The sequence below is a fragment of the Pristis pectinata genome, chromosome 3, assembly GCF_009764475.1.
Source record: "Pristis pectinata isolate sPriPec2 chromosome 3, sPriPec2.1.pri, whole genome shotgun sequence".
NCBI lineage: Eukaryota > Metazoa > Chordata > Chondrichthyes > Rhinopristiformes > Pristidae > Pristis > Pristis pectinata.
In genome coordinates, this window is record NC_067407.1 from 11,674,648 (window position 1) to 11,688,815 (window position 14,168).

General features: G+C 42.7%; 1 protein-coding gene across 1 annotated transcript in view; it reads right to left on the minus strand.

Annotated features, from left to right (window-relative positions):
- The window catches only part of LOC127568523 (uncharacterized), a 251,819-nt gene that overhangs the window by 194,591 nt on the left and 43,060 nt on the right, over nt 1-14,168 (minus strand). The window contains exon 5 of the mRNA XM_052012382.1: nt 4,194-4,241. Within this exon, the coding sequence (XP_051868342.1) occupies nt 4,194-4,241 (48 nt within the window). The remainder of the gene's footprint in view (nt 1-4,193; nt 4,242-14,168) is intronic.

Sequence of the window (14,168 nt, forward strand, 5' to 3'; positions counted from 1 at the left end):
CAATAAAGGAAACTAGTGGGTATGGTGTATTTGGATCTTCAGAAGATCTTCATTAAGATGCAACAAAAAAGGTTATTGAACAAAATTAGAGCACAGGGGACTGGGGTCGGTGACGTACAGGTGTGGACTGAGGAGTGGGTAATGGACAAAAAACAAAGAGTAGGAAAAAACAGGGCATCTTTGAGTTGGGAGGCTGGGATAGTGATGTGTTGCAGTGATTGATGCTGTGGTACAATAAGTAAAATATAATATATCCAGGTTTGTTGATGATACAAAGCTGGATGACAACTTGGGTTGTGAGGAGGATGCAGAGAGGCTTCAGAGGGATAGAAACAGGCTAAGTGAATGGATCAGGATGTGGTAAATGGAAAAATGTGAGGTCAACACTTTGGTAGAAAAATATAGAAACACAGAAACAGTTTTTAAATGGCGAGAGATTGAAAAGTATGGCATGCAGAGGGGCGAGGGTGTTCTTGTACATGAATCACTGAAAAGTTAATGCTCAGATACAGCAAGCAATTAGGAAAACAACTTACTCTGTTCATTATTGCAAGACTATTTGTGTACAAAGGTAAGGATGTCTTACTGCAATTACAGATGCCATTGGTGAGACTGCATCAGAGAAATGGTGTACAGGTCTGGTCTCTGTACCATGGGGAGGATGTATTTACAATGCAATGAGGGTTCACAGATAGATTCCTGGGATGGGTTTTTTTTCTTGCAAGTAGAGGTTATGGAGACTGGGCCTATACTTCTGAATTAAGAACACTGAAAGGTGATCTTGTTGAAACATTCTAAATTCTTCCAGGGCTTGATAGACCAGATATAGAGTTGATGTTTCCATAGCCAGGGTCTGTCACCTCAAAATAAGGGTTTAGCCATTCAACAAAGAGGTGAAAGGGAACTTCTTCACCCTAGTGTATCTTTGGAATTCTCTAGCCCAGAGCACTGTGGAGTATGTTTCTGACAGAGTATGATCAATTTTAGATTTCAAGGGAGTCAGATATGGGGTTTTGACAGGACCGTGATGCTGAAATAAAAGATCAGCTGTGATCATATTGAATGGTCGTCAAAGCATGAGAGCCTGAGTGGCCTGCCCCTGATTCCTTCTCCTTTCTTCCTACATTCTTATATTCTTGAATTAAAATTTACTGCTCCACGCGTTGTTTGCTAACGTTACCGGCATTCCTCGTTGTTTGTCCCAGTCTTAGGATACTTGGTGGAATTCCAAAGTATTTTGATTGAGATTGGCAGCTTCCCAAGGTGACTGAGTGTGAACCAACAGGGGCTCAGACCAATAAGAGTTTGTCTCTTCAGAGAATCATCCAAGATACAGTGCAATAATAAAAACAAACATCGAATTGATCAGCCACTTTTTGCATAGCATTATGGCCACATGATTTGACCGCCCACATTGAGAGAGCTGTGTACACTGCCCTGATATTATTGGATTTGGTCTTATTGTTCAATCACTCAGTTATCCCACTTCTTTTCCTCACAGTGGTTATTTGATCCAGACGTTAGTTCCGTTGGATCTATCCCAAGTGGCCAGCTCTCTTTTGATTTGATTGTCTATGTGACTGGAGGATAGGAAGGCCTTGATGCAGATCTTCCTGCCCAATGCCGATGTTTATATTGGGATGTACCTAGGTTTGTCCATGAAAGTCCTGGCTTCCGACATTGCTGTTGGCCTTGTTTGGAAGCAACATCTTCTGCCCTGCATTATTGATAGCAGCTGCTACAGTACTCATTGAGAAGTACAGCATGAAAATAGGCCGTTCGGCCCGAGTCCGTGCTGACCATCAAGCACCCTATTCACACTAATCATACACTACTCCTGTTTTATTCACCTTACAGTTCCCTCCTACGATGTTGCAACAGTTTCTGTCACTCTTGGGCTGTGAGGTTCTAGCCCTGCAACACCTTAAACCTGGTTACAACCACTCTAGTGCTTATTCAAAGGAATGCGAGAACACTCCTTCCAGGCATAAGGAAAGTAAGGTTACTTAAATATTTCTTAAAGCTATTTTATATTGAATGTTAAAACCAAGCTTAATACCTTTAGTAATTTTTTTTAGCAAGTTTCAAAGGTCATGGAATGTTCATGAATGTCAAAGACACCTATGACAGCCCATGAGCCTGGGAGGCAGGGTCTTGGTGGCTGTCAAAGCCATCCTATGAGCATAGCCAGCTGTCTGCACTGAAACAATCCCCCTGCTGCACTTGTAGCCGGAGGCAGCATCCAGGACCTGCTGGAACAAGCAACATTCCGGGGACAAGCGATGTTGGAGCAATATCGGATCTGCCCCATTATAATTGTGCCTTGTTGTAGTCCTTCTCGGTAGGTAGGTCATTGTATACAGAACAGAATCATAGGTCACTTATTCCCCCACTCACCTTTACTTACAACAACACAGAATGAAGCCATTCAGCCCATTAGATCCATACAAGCATGTACCACCGGACTCAAGGACACCTTCTAACCCGCCATTACCAGACTCTCATACACTAAATCTTCCAATCTACTTCGTCATGGCCCTTGCATTTTATTTGTCTTCCTGCACTGTACTTTCTTGGTAGCTGCAACACTATATTCTGCATTCTGTTTCATTTTTATTACCTCTAAGTACTTATATATGGCACAATCTGTTTGGAAGTCATGCAAACAAAAGCTCGGTACATGTGACAAAAATAAATCCATACCAATAGCAGAGCAATTCTTTATCTCATGTTCCCCTCTCCTTACTTTCCCTTCAAGCCTTGCAACTAATTTTCATTCACATATGCACCAGCTCCCTTTTGATTTTTTTGCCACTTGCCTACACAAGAGGTAACTTACAGAAGACAATTAACCGACTCGCGCATCTTTGGAAAGTGGAAGGGAACCAGAGCACCAGATGGAAACCAAAGCAGTCACAGAGAGGACGTGCAATCTACACATGGACAGACACAGATAGCACCCAAGGTCAGGATCGAACCCATGATGCTGGAGCTGTGAGCTGGCGGTTCTAACTGCTGAGCCGCTGGACCACTGTGCAACCCATGAAGTATACAAGGAACAATTGTCGTACTTCCTGCACCATTGCCACTAATGAAGTCACTAATTCAGCACAGAAAAAATTCAGCAGAATGCAAGTTCAATAAGGTGAATATATGTAGAACACTGTGCAAATAGGGCAACACTAGATAAGAACTGACAATCAGAAGTGATTTTATTAGATAAAATGAATAGTGATCGATTGAAAAGAACTGGAAGATGGAAGGAAATGGCAATAAATGGAGTCCACATTACTGGCATTGGAGCCTGCCAGCAAGTACTTAAAATAGCATGCATCGGGTGAAACCAAGCAGAATAAAAACAGATCCAATCACTTCGGTAACCAAATAGACGATTGAAAATAACCTTGAATGTTGGATGTTCATACCATCATTATCAATATTTTATTAATTTTTATGTAGCTAGTGTACTTACATAAAGATAGTGCTGTAGTATAACAATTAAGTCAACTTAATGAATAATATAACATTCTTATGTTCATAGATCAATTTTAAAACCTTTCTATATCTCTGCTATAAGCTGATTTGAAACCAGCAGGTTAAACTGTTCAAGGTATTTGTCAATTTACGTGTCCAAGCCCTATCCCCAGATCACAACGAAAGTACTGTATTTTAAAGGCAATTAAAATTTTAACATTATATTGAATGAAATTTTACAGACTCTATTACTCATTATACAGGCTACACATAATGAGGAATATTGATGTTTCTCTACAGCTAAATATTACGTATCTTAGCTTGTTGGAAAGGAACCACTCCAGCACTTAGATGTATTCATATGTAGATATGGCACAGTAAAGCTCACACTGGAGTGCACATTATTTAAATGTTAGACACAATGTCAATTTTAATGCAATGGCAGACAGCACTCACATCTCGCAAATGCTGATATGACTCAAAAGCCCATTACATCACTTTAATTGCAAGTGGTCCCATAGGATAATGAGATTTAGACACTTTTCAATACTGGCTCTTAAGTATCATTGGCAATATTTATTTTGGCTTTTAATACAATTATTTGTTTTCACCATAAAAATAGTTTAATTGCAAAAATAAATACATGCACCTGCATTTAATCTGACACCCCACCACCACATGTGCTTCACCCACTGTCACCTTCATATCCAGAGACTTACCTCAACCATGCACACTTTACAGCTCGGCTTCTCTTCATCCCTGTGGCCCTGCAGGACAAGAAAACTCCATTAGACCCATACATGGGAAATGGGAAAAGGAAATCTGTACCTGGATGTGATAATATTAATCCACACTTCGGACCCAAGTCCAGGGGCTGACACAAGCATCTGAGAAAGCAGACGGGCGGCACAACCGACACAAGGTATCCGACGAGGTTATGGCTGAGCGAGGAATGCCGAACTTGGACGTGCTCTGTGCTTTTTTTCTGTAATCCTGCGGAGAAAATGATTGCTGTGTCCCTAGCATTAGTGGCCCAGTGAACATGCAAGACAGATTTCAACCTCAAACTCCAATTTATGTAAGAATGATAAGATAAGATCTCTTTATTAGTCACATGCACATCGAAACGCACAGCGAAATACATCTTTTTTTGCGTAGAGTATTCTGGGGGCAGCCTGCAAGTGTCGCCATGCTTCTGGCGCCAACATAGCATGCCTACAACTTCCTAACCCGTACGCCTTTGGAATGTGAGAGGAAACCGGAGCACCCGGAGGAAACCCACGCAGACACAGGGAGAACGTACAAACTCCTTACAGACAGTGGCCGGATTTGAACCCGGGTCACTGGCACTGTAGAGCATTATGCTAACTGCCACACTACTGTGCCTGCCCTGTACAGGCCATTCAGCCCCTCAAGCCTGTTCTGATAGCCCAACATGGTTTGAACCCATTTACATGCCCTTGATCCTTATTGCATGACAGCTTTAACATCCATCTCCTCCCAGCATCCCTAACCTTTGGAGAAAGAACCTTATATATATCCACTACCTTTTGTGTGAAAGGAAGCATTTCTTGATTTCGCTCCCACATAGCCTTGTTCTAATTTTTGGGTTTTCCTTCTTACTCTGGATACCTACACCACTAGAACGAGCAATGGGAATGGGAGGAAACAGTATGGGCAATTGAGGCTGCTCCAGAAGTATGTAAGATCATGGCCGATCTGACAATTGGGCTCAGAATCAGAATCAAGTTTATTATCACTGACATATGTCATGATACTTGTTGTTCTGCGGCAGCAGTACAGTGCAAGATGTAAAAATTACTTTAAGTTACAAAAAAAAAGTGCAAAAGAGGAATAATGATGTAGTGTTCATGGGTTCATGGACCGTGCAGAAATCTGATGGTGGAGGGAAAGAAGCTGTTCCCAAAACATTAAGTGTACCTCCTCCCCGATGGTAGCAATGAGAAGAGGGCATGTCCCAGATGGTGAGGGTCCTTAATGATGGATGCTGACTCCTTGAGGCACCACCTCTTGAAGATGTCCTCGATGGTGGGGAGGGTTGTGCCCATGATGGAGCTGGCTGAGTCTACAACCCTCTGCAGCCTCTTGCGATGCTGCACATTGGAGACTCCACACCAGGCGGTGATGCAACCAGTCAGAATGCTCTCCACTGTACATCTGTAGAAATTTGCAAGAGTCTTTGGTGACATACCAAATCTCTTCAAACTCCTAATGAAGTAGAGCTGCTGGCATTTCTTCTTCATAATTGCTTCAATATGTTGGGCCCAAGATAGATCCTCTGAGATGTTGATGCCCAGGAACTTGAAGCTGCTCACCTTTTCCACTACTGACCCCTCAATGTGGATTGGTGTGTATTCTCCTGACTCCCCCTTCCTGAAGTCTACAATTAATTCCTCGGTCTTGCTGATGTTGAGTGCAAGGTTGTTGTTACGACACCACTCAACCAGCCGATCAATCTCACTCTACCCTCCTACCTGCTCCCCCATAGCCCTTGGTTCCACTGTCACCAAAAAATCCATTTTAACCTTGAATGTGCCTACAGATTCAGCCAGTGTAGCTCTCTTCTTGAATATATTTAATGACTAACTTCTGTGGCAGAGAGTTTCACAGGTTCACCTTCCCCTGGCTGAAGAGATTTCTCCTGATCTCAGTTCTAAATGGCAAGCAGGTTCCTGTGGCTCTGACCCCTGGTTCTAGATATGCTAACCACCAGCAACAACCTTTCTGCAACTAATCTGTCCAATCCTTTTGAAAATTTATAGGTTTCTATGAAAGAAGCCAATATGATCAAATGCCCCACCCACCCTGGACATTCTCTTGTCACGCCCCCTCCCATTGGGCAGAAGATACAAAAGCCTGAAAGCACGTACCACGAGGCTCAAGGACAGCTTCTATCCCACTATTGAACAGTCCCTTTGTGTGATGAGATGGACTCTTGACGTCACAATCTACCTCATTATGGTCTTGCACCTTATTGTCTGTTTGCACTGCACTTTCTCTGTAACTGTAACACTTTATTCTGCACTCTTTTATTGCTTTTTCTTTGTACTACCTCAATGTACTGTTGTGATGAAATGATGTGTATGGAGGGCATGCAAAACCGAAGTTTTTCGCTGTACCTTGGTACATGTGACAATAGTAAAACAATTTTCCAATTTTTATTTTTCTAACCTCCAGCCAATATAAATGTATCAATATAATTACTCCCCATATGCTAGCCCTACCATCTCAGGAATCCTTCTGGTAAACCTTCCGTGAATTCTCTCCTTCAGATAAGGAGATTGGAATTGCACATGAAGCACCAGATAGGTCTCACCAAAGCCCTTCACGGCTGCAATAAGCCTGAACTCAAATCCTCTTGCAACGAAGGCCAGCATATCATTTGCCTTCCTAACCGCTTGCTACACCTGACACTTGCTTTCAGCAACTGGTGTACAAGGACACCCAACTCTCGTTACACCCTCCCTTTTCCCAATTTTGCAACCTTTCAGATAAAAATCTGTAATTGGAATCAAAATGGAAAACCTCACATTTATCCATGTTGAACTGCATCTGCCATGCATTTACCTATTCACCTTGAGTTGTATAAATCATAGCGGAGCCTCCATGTATCCTTCCCACAGTTCCCTCATCCAAATCATCGTGAATATATCATGAACAGCTGAGGCCCAAGCACTGATCCCTGCAGCACCCCACTAATCACCAGTTGTCACCTGGAAAAAGGCCTCTTTCTACTTATTCTCTATTTCTTGTCTATCAACTAGTTCTTAATCCGTTTATAATCCCAATTTCATGTGCTTTCATTTTGCACACTGACTTTGCACACTTTATCAAAAGTCTTCTAAAAGTCCAAATACACACATTGATTGTTTCTCCGTTATTCTACCGGTTACATCTTCAAAAACTTCTGAAGATTTTTTAAGCATGATTTCCCTTTCAAAAATCCATGCCAACTTTGTCCAATCTTGTTTTAATGCTTTCCCAATGTCTTGTTATTGTTTCTTTTATAATAGCGTCTACTATTTTCTCCATTGCTAACGATGGGCTATAATTCCCTGTTAATTCTCTCTTTGTTTTTAAATGGTGGGGTTACATTTGCCATCCTCCAATCTACAAGAACTGTTCCAGAGTCTCAAAAAATTTTGGAAGATGACCACCAATGTATTCATCATTTCCAGGGCCACTTCCGATACAGCTCCTCCCCAGGTTATGACAGGGATCCGTTGCTGAGAACTGTCCATAATCCAATCAGTTCACAAGTCGGAAATAGATAAGATAAGATTTCTTTATTAGTCACATGTACATCGAAACACACAGTGAAATGCATCTATTGCGTAGAGTGTTCTGGGGGCAGCCCGCAAGTGTCGCCATGCTTCTGGTGCCAACAAAGCATGCCCACAATTTCCTAACCCGTACATCTTTGGAATGTGGGAGGAAACCAGAGCACCTGGAGGAAACCCACGCAGTCACGGGGAGAACTCATGAGCTCAGTTCCTACCCGGCAGAAGGTGCCTGGAGCCCTGTAACAGCTGGCGAATCTATCTCCTCAGTCTCCTAAACGCTCGTTCGTACGTATGGGCTGCACATAAATTGGTCGTTCATAAAATGGGGAGGGTCTCTAGTACTCTGAGAGGTAGATTATCAGGCCTGGTGATTTGTCAGCCTATAATCTCACTAATTTCCCTAATCTCTAGTGGTTAGAAGAATGAGAGGTGATCCCATTGAAATCTATAAAATTCTTTGCAGGGTTTGACAGGGTCTAGGCAGGGAGTATGTTTCTCCTGGTTGAGGTGTGTAGAACCAGATGTCATAGCCTCAAAATAAGGACTTGGTTATTCAGTACTGACAGGAGACATAAGAGTAGTTAATCTTTGGCATTCTCTTGCCAAGAGGGCTATTGATTCTCAGACACTGAGAGTAGTCAAGATGGAGATTGAAAGACTTTTGGATATTAAGGGAATCAAGGGATATAGGGTTAGTAAGCAGAGTGGCGCTAAGTTAAAGACCAGCTATGATCCTAAATGAGTGCTGTAACAAGTAGCAGCTGTTTAAAACTCTGGTTAGGCCATACTTGGAATATTGTGTGCAGTTCAGGTTGCCCCATTACAGGAAGGATGCAGAGATTTTGGAAAGGGTACAGAAGAGGTTTGCCAGGATGCTGCCTGGATTAGAGGGGAGGTTGGACAAACTTAAGTTGTTTTCTCTGGAGCATCAGAGGCTGAGAGGAGACTTGATAGAGGTTTATAAAATTATGAGAGGCATACATAGAGCAGACAGTCAGAATCTTTATTCCACGGTTGAAATGTCAAGTACTAGAGGACATGCATTTAAGATGAGAGGGGGAAAGTTTAAAAGGAGATGTGCGAGGCAAGTTTTTTTTTCCTGTGCCAGAAACGGGCTGCCAGGGGTAGTATTGGAAGCAGATAAGATAATGGCGTTTAAGAGGCTTTTAGTCAGATACGGAGGGACATGGATCATGTGCAGGCAGAAGAGGTCTAGTTTAATTTGGCATTGTGTTCAGAACAGACATCATGGGCCGAAGGGCCTGTTCCTCTGCTGGACTGTTCAATGTTCTATGAGGCTAACTCCAGCTTCTATGTTTAATGTTCTTAAGTAAACCCATTACCATAGGTAACAGTAACGTGGATTTAGGCTTTCGGGAACTGCAGAAGATGCAGAGTGATTGAAGAGTTAAAGCTACTCAGCAATGGCACTCTTCAAACAGCAGTCACTTCCAAATGCTTCTGTTTATTTTGAACACTGTTATGCTGATATCAGTTATGGAGCTGATGTTATGTTATAGTAAACTAATTTGCAGCAGTACATCTGGACTGTCCCCTGGTGCCAGTTCCAAATCATTTAACAATTTTTATTGGAGCACTCTATAAAATCATGGTTACAAACCATTATGAATTTGCATGCATGACCCACTTTGAAGACCGTCATCAAAGACAAATGACCCAAGTTATGGATAAAGTCAAGAGCTGATCAATTTACAATGAAAACCTAGTGGAATCGAGTGTTCTCAACTGTCTATTTAAGCCATTGCCTGAATGTGTTTGCATGTAGTCACTTTCTGCAAATGCTGCAAGGCTGAAAGATATAAGTAGGAAATAACATTATTAAAGCTTCCTCCACACCAAAGCAAAATGAAGCAACTGTCTGTCGACTGGTTTGTGATGTGAAGCATTCAAAAGCACTCAATTAATTCCCTGGTTTTCAGCAAAAGACTATAAACTGCCTTTGAGCAGCACACCCAGAGTGCTCAAGATTGGTGTTCAATTGGATTAAATCAGCTAGAATGGTGGCAGTGAAGGCTGTGTGAGATGAGCAATAAGGATGTTGTAATGCAATTTCCTGGGTCAGCCAACCTTCTAAAGATAATAGCCTGCCCTATACTTGTATTTGTAAACGTACTTCATTAGGGTGACATCTCTCTTGGATTTCTGTACCCTTACCCAGTCGCCTCTCCGACTTCACCTCCCTACATTCCCTCCCTCCTCCTACTTGTGTCTCCAACCCCACAATGTTGCAACCGACCCTCAAATTCCCAGTACCACCTCCCTGTGCCCCAACCCAGTTGATGACCCAATCCAGTCCTGGAAGTCTCGAACCTCAGCTGCCATCATTGCGCATCGAGGGTCTGCCTGTAACTCCCCTACTAGCCACACCCAGCTCCACCCTTACCAATGTGCCACTCAGTGATTAGCCCTTGATATGTATTTGCAACCATTGGATCTTGTAGCAGTAGAAAAAGTCACGGTAGTGTAGACAAAGTTACGGTAGTGTAGCAGTTAGCATCATGCTATTACAGCGCCAGCGACCTGGGTTCAATTCCGGCCACTGTCTGTGAGGAGTTTGTACGTTTTCCCTGTGTCTGCGTGGGTTTCCTCTGGGTGCTCCAGGTTAGGAAGTTGTGGGCATGCTACGTTGGCGCCGGAAGCGTGGCGACACTTGCGGGCTGCCCCCAGAACACCTTATGCAAAATATGCATTTCACTGTGCATTTTGATGTACATGTGATGAATAAAGAAATCTTATCTTAACAATACTGCAGGAGGGTATTGTGGGCTGCTGTTCACCTTTTAAGGCAATGTAGATTTCCTAGATCAGTCATATAATCACATCACTGGTCACTGTACAAAAGTACCAAAAGGTTCATCTTAAAGAGTATATAAAATAGGGTAGATAGAATCTTTTCCCATTGTAGGGGTATACATAAAACAGATAAGATAAGATAAGATTTCTTTATTAGTCACATGTACATCGAAACACACAGTGAAATGCATCTTTTGCGTAGAGTGTCCTGGGGGCAGCCTGCAAGTGTCCCCACGCTTCCGGCGCCAACATATCAAGAAGGCACAAGTGTAAAGGTGGGAGGAGTGAGTTTTAAAGGGGAAAGTTTTTTTTCATACAGAGAGTGATTGACATCTGGAACTCGATGCCAGAGGAGGTGGTGGAATCAGACACAATCGCTATGTTTAAGAGACATTTATACAGGCACTTGAATAGGCAAGGCAGAGAACGATACAGACCTAATGCGGGTAAATAGGATTCGTGTGGATGGACAGAAAGGTCAGCATGGATGTGGTTGGCTGAAAGGTGGTTGTACAACTTTATGACTAAAGCTGATGAAAACAAAACACAATTAAAAAGGTATTTTCACCTCAAGCGAGATAAGGACGTACCTTGAGATACTTCTCAATAATTATTTTAATGGCATTCATAATAAATGTGATAAAGTTGAAAAGCACATTACTTAATACATCTTATTTGGACCTCTGTACTTATTCTTTAAAAAGTTAATTCAAGTCTAATTGCTTCATTCTAAAGGATTATTCTGGATTGTCTTGAGAAAATTATTCCAGATGAAATACTTTTTTTTCCCCCTTTAGAATGCTGTGGAACACATCTTGACATTATTACCCTTAACACAAGACACTCCAGGTAGGGAAAAATAATTCCTGGTCATTTAAGCCCCATGAGAATTTTATTGCCAAGGAATTGGATCTATTTGTGCTCATTTTTCATTCATAAATTGCACATATAAGTGATTTTACCTGGGTTAGGTTGCTTGAATGATCATTTCTGGGTGAAATGGTGCTTGTTGGGAAATTGGATGAGGCATTCGGTGAGCTGTCAGTCATGCATCCAGTGATGTCACAAGGCATACACCATGCATTTCCTTCATTACTGGCATAAACTGGAGCATTAGGGTGCAATCTTTTGAGCTGAATGCTCAACAGGGAAACCAGGAGGACATCAGACAGGATGAGCAATGAGGTATCAATTGAAGAATCTGCACTGTGACAGTGATGTCTTGCACACAGGATCTGCCAGCCGCAATTTTCAATGTTCAGGATAATGGAATCTGCATCAGTGCAGCCCTTTCATTGCTTGCAATCTTTTCACGCAGATCACCTCAGCACTGCCCACAGCAATCTCTGCCTTCTGGATCAGATGTGGGGCAATCAGAGCACAGGACTTGATCGGGTCAGGAGATCATGTGGCAGATGTCTCTCTCTCTCTCTCTCTCTCTCTCTCGCTCCATCCTCCATCCTCCCCCCCCCTCCCCCCCACACACACACACACACGCACACTCAGGAGTTGGCTAGGTCACCCCCACTCAAACATTTTTTCTCAGTTGCATGGTGATGCCCTTATTAATGGCAGTGACCTGGCAGTAATGAGTTGTTCATTCAGTTCTCAATGGGAACTGCATAAGTCGCATGTTAGTACATGATTAGGCCATGCTCCAGATGTTGTCCAACCAAAGCTCCTGTTTTTTTCAATGCAGCAGGACTTTCTTGCAATGCAATCCACTTCCTTCAATGGCTAACAGACCACTGGCCTTTCAAATTGCTTGCTGTACCTGATTTAAGATGATTGGCAAAATAACCTGAGGGGAGGCAAGATTTTTTTTTCCATAGCAGATTGTTATGATCTGGAATGAACTGCCTTAAAGGGCAGTGGAAAGAGCTTCAACAGTAACTGTAAAAAGGGAATTGGACATATAATTGAATAGGAAATATTTTCAGGACTCCTGGGAAACTGCAAGGGGAGTTGGACTAATTTGATAGCTCTTTCAAAGAGCCAACACAGGCAGGGTGGACCAAGTGCATGGTATGACCATTTCTCAAAATAACCAACCTTATAAGCTCTGGGAGTGAACTTGTCACTTTAGCAGCAATTGCACTAAATTGGAGGGCAGTTTTGTGCTGGGCTCCAGCCCACTAGGGATTAGGTTGAAAATGTCCAGAGTGAGGTTTTGGAAAAGATGCACCATCTGTAGGATACCTGGGCTGGAAAGGTTTCTGTAATGAAAAGGCCATGCTTTGTGCAATGGTTGACCACCAATATCTCAAGTTTGTTTAGAGCTTCCCATGAAATGCCCTGATGTTTGCATTTGTCTAATATTGCATCATAGAAACATAGAAAACCTACAGCACAATACAGGCCCTTCGGCCCACAAAGTTGTGCTGAACATGTCCCTACCTTAGAAATTACTAGGCTTACCCAAAGCCCTGTATTTTTCTAAGCTCCATGTACCTATCCAAAAGTCTCTTAAAAGACCCTATCGTATCCACCTCCACCACCATTGCCGGCAGCCCATTCCACACACTCACCACTCTCTGAGTAAAAAACTTACCCCTGACATCTCCTCTGTACCTACTCCCCAGCACCTTAAACTTATGTCCTCTTGTGGCAACCATTTCAGCCTCTGACTATCTACCCGATCAATACCTTTTATCATCTTATATACCTCTATCAGGTCACCTCTCATCCTCCGTCACTCCAAGGAGAAAAGGCCAAGTTCACTCAACCTGTTTTCATAAGGCATGCTCCCTAATCCAGGCAACATCCTTGTAAATCTCTTCTGCACCCTTTCTATGGCTTCCACATCCTTCCTGTAGTGAGGTGACCAGAACTGAGCACAGTACTCCAAGTGGGGTCTGACCAGGGTCCTATATAGCTGCAACATTACCTCACGGCTCCTAAATTCAACTCCACGATTGATGAAGGACAATACACCGTATGCCTTCTTCACCACAGAGTCTACCTGTGCAGCTGCTTTGAGCATCCTATGGACTTGGACCCCAAGTCTTACCATTAATACTATATTCTGCCATCATATTTGACCTACCAAAATGAACCACTTCACACTTATCTGGGTTGAACTCCATCTGCTGCTTCTCAGCCCAGTTTTGCACCCTATCTATGTCCCGCTGTAACCTCTGACAGCCCTCCACACTATCCACAACACCTCCAACTTTTGTGTCATCAGCAAACTTACTAACCCATCCCTCCACTTCCTCATCCAGGTCATTTATAAAAATCATGAAGAGTAGGGTCCCACAGCAGATCCCTGAGGCACACCACTGGTCATCAACCTCCATGCAGAATAGACCCATCAACAACCACTCTTTGCCTTCTGTGGGCCAGCCAGTTCTGGATCCACAAAGCAATGTCTCCTTGGATCCCATGCCTCCTTACTTTCCCAATAAGCCTTGCATGGGATATCAGCAAGGTCCACAACAGTTCAGACCAAGGGAATTTTAGCACCAGTTATGTGACAGAAAACACATATTCAGAAACAGGTGACATTGAAGGCTGCATTGTTTGCATAGGAAACATATTTAAAATTAAACATATTGATTTAAAAAACATTCAAAT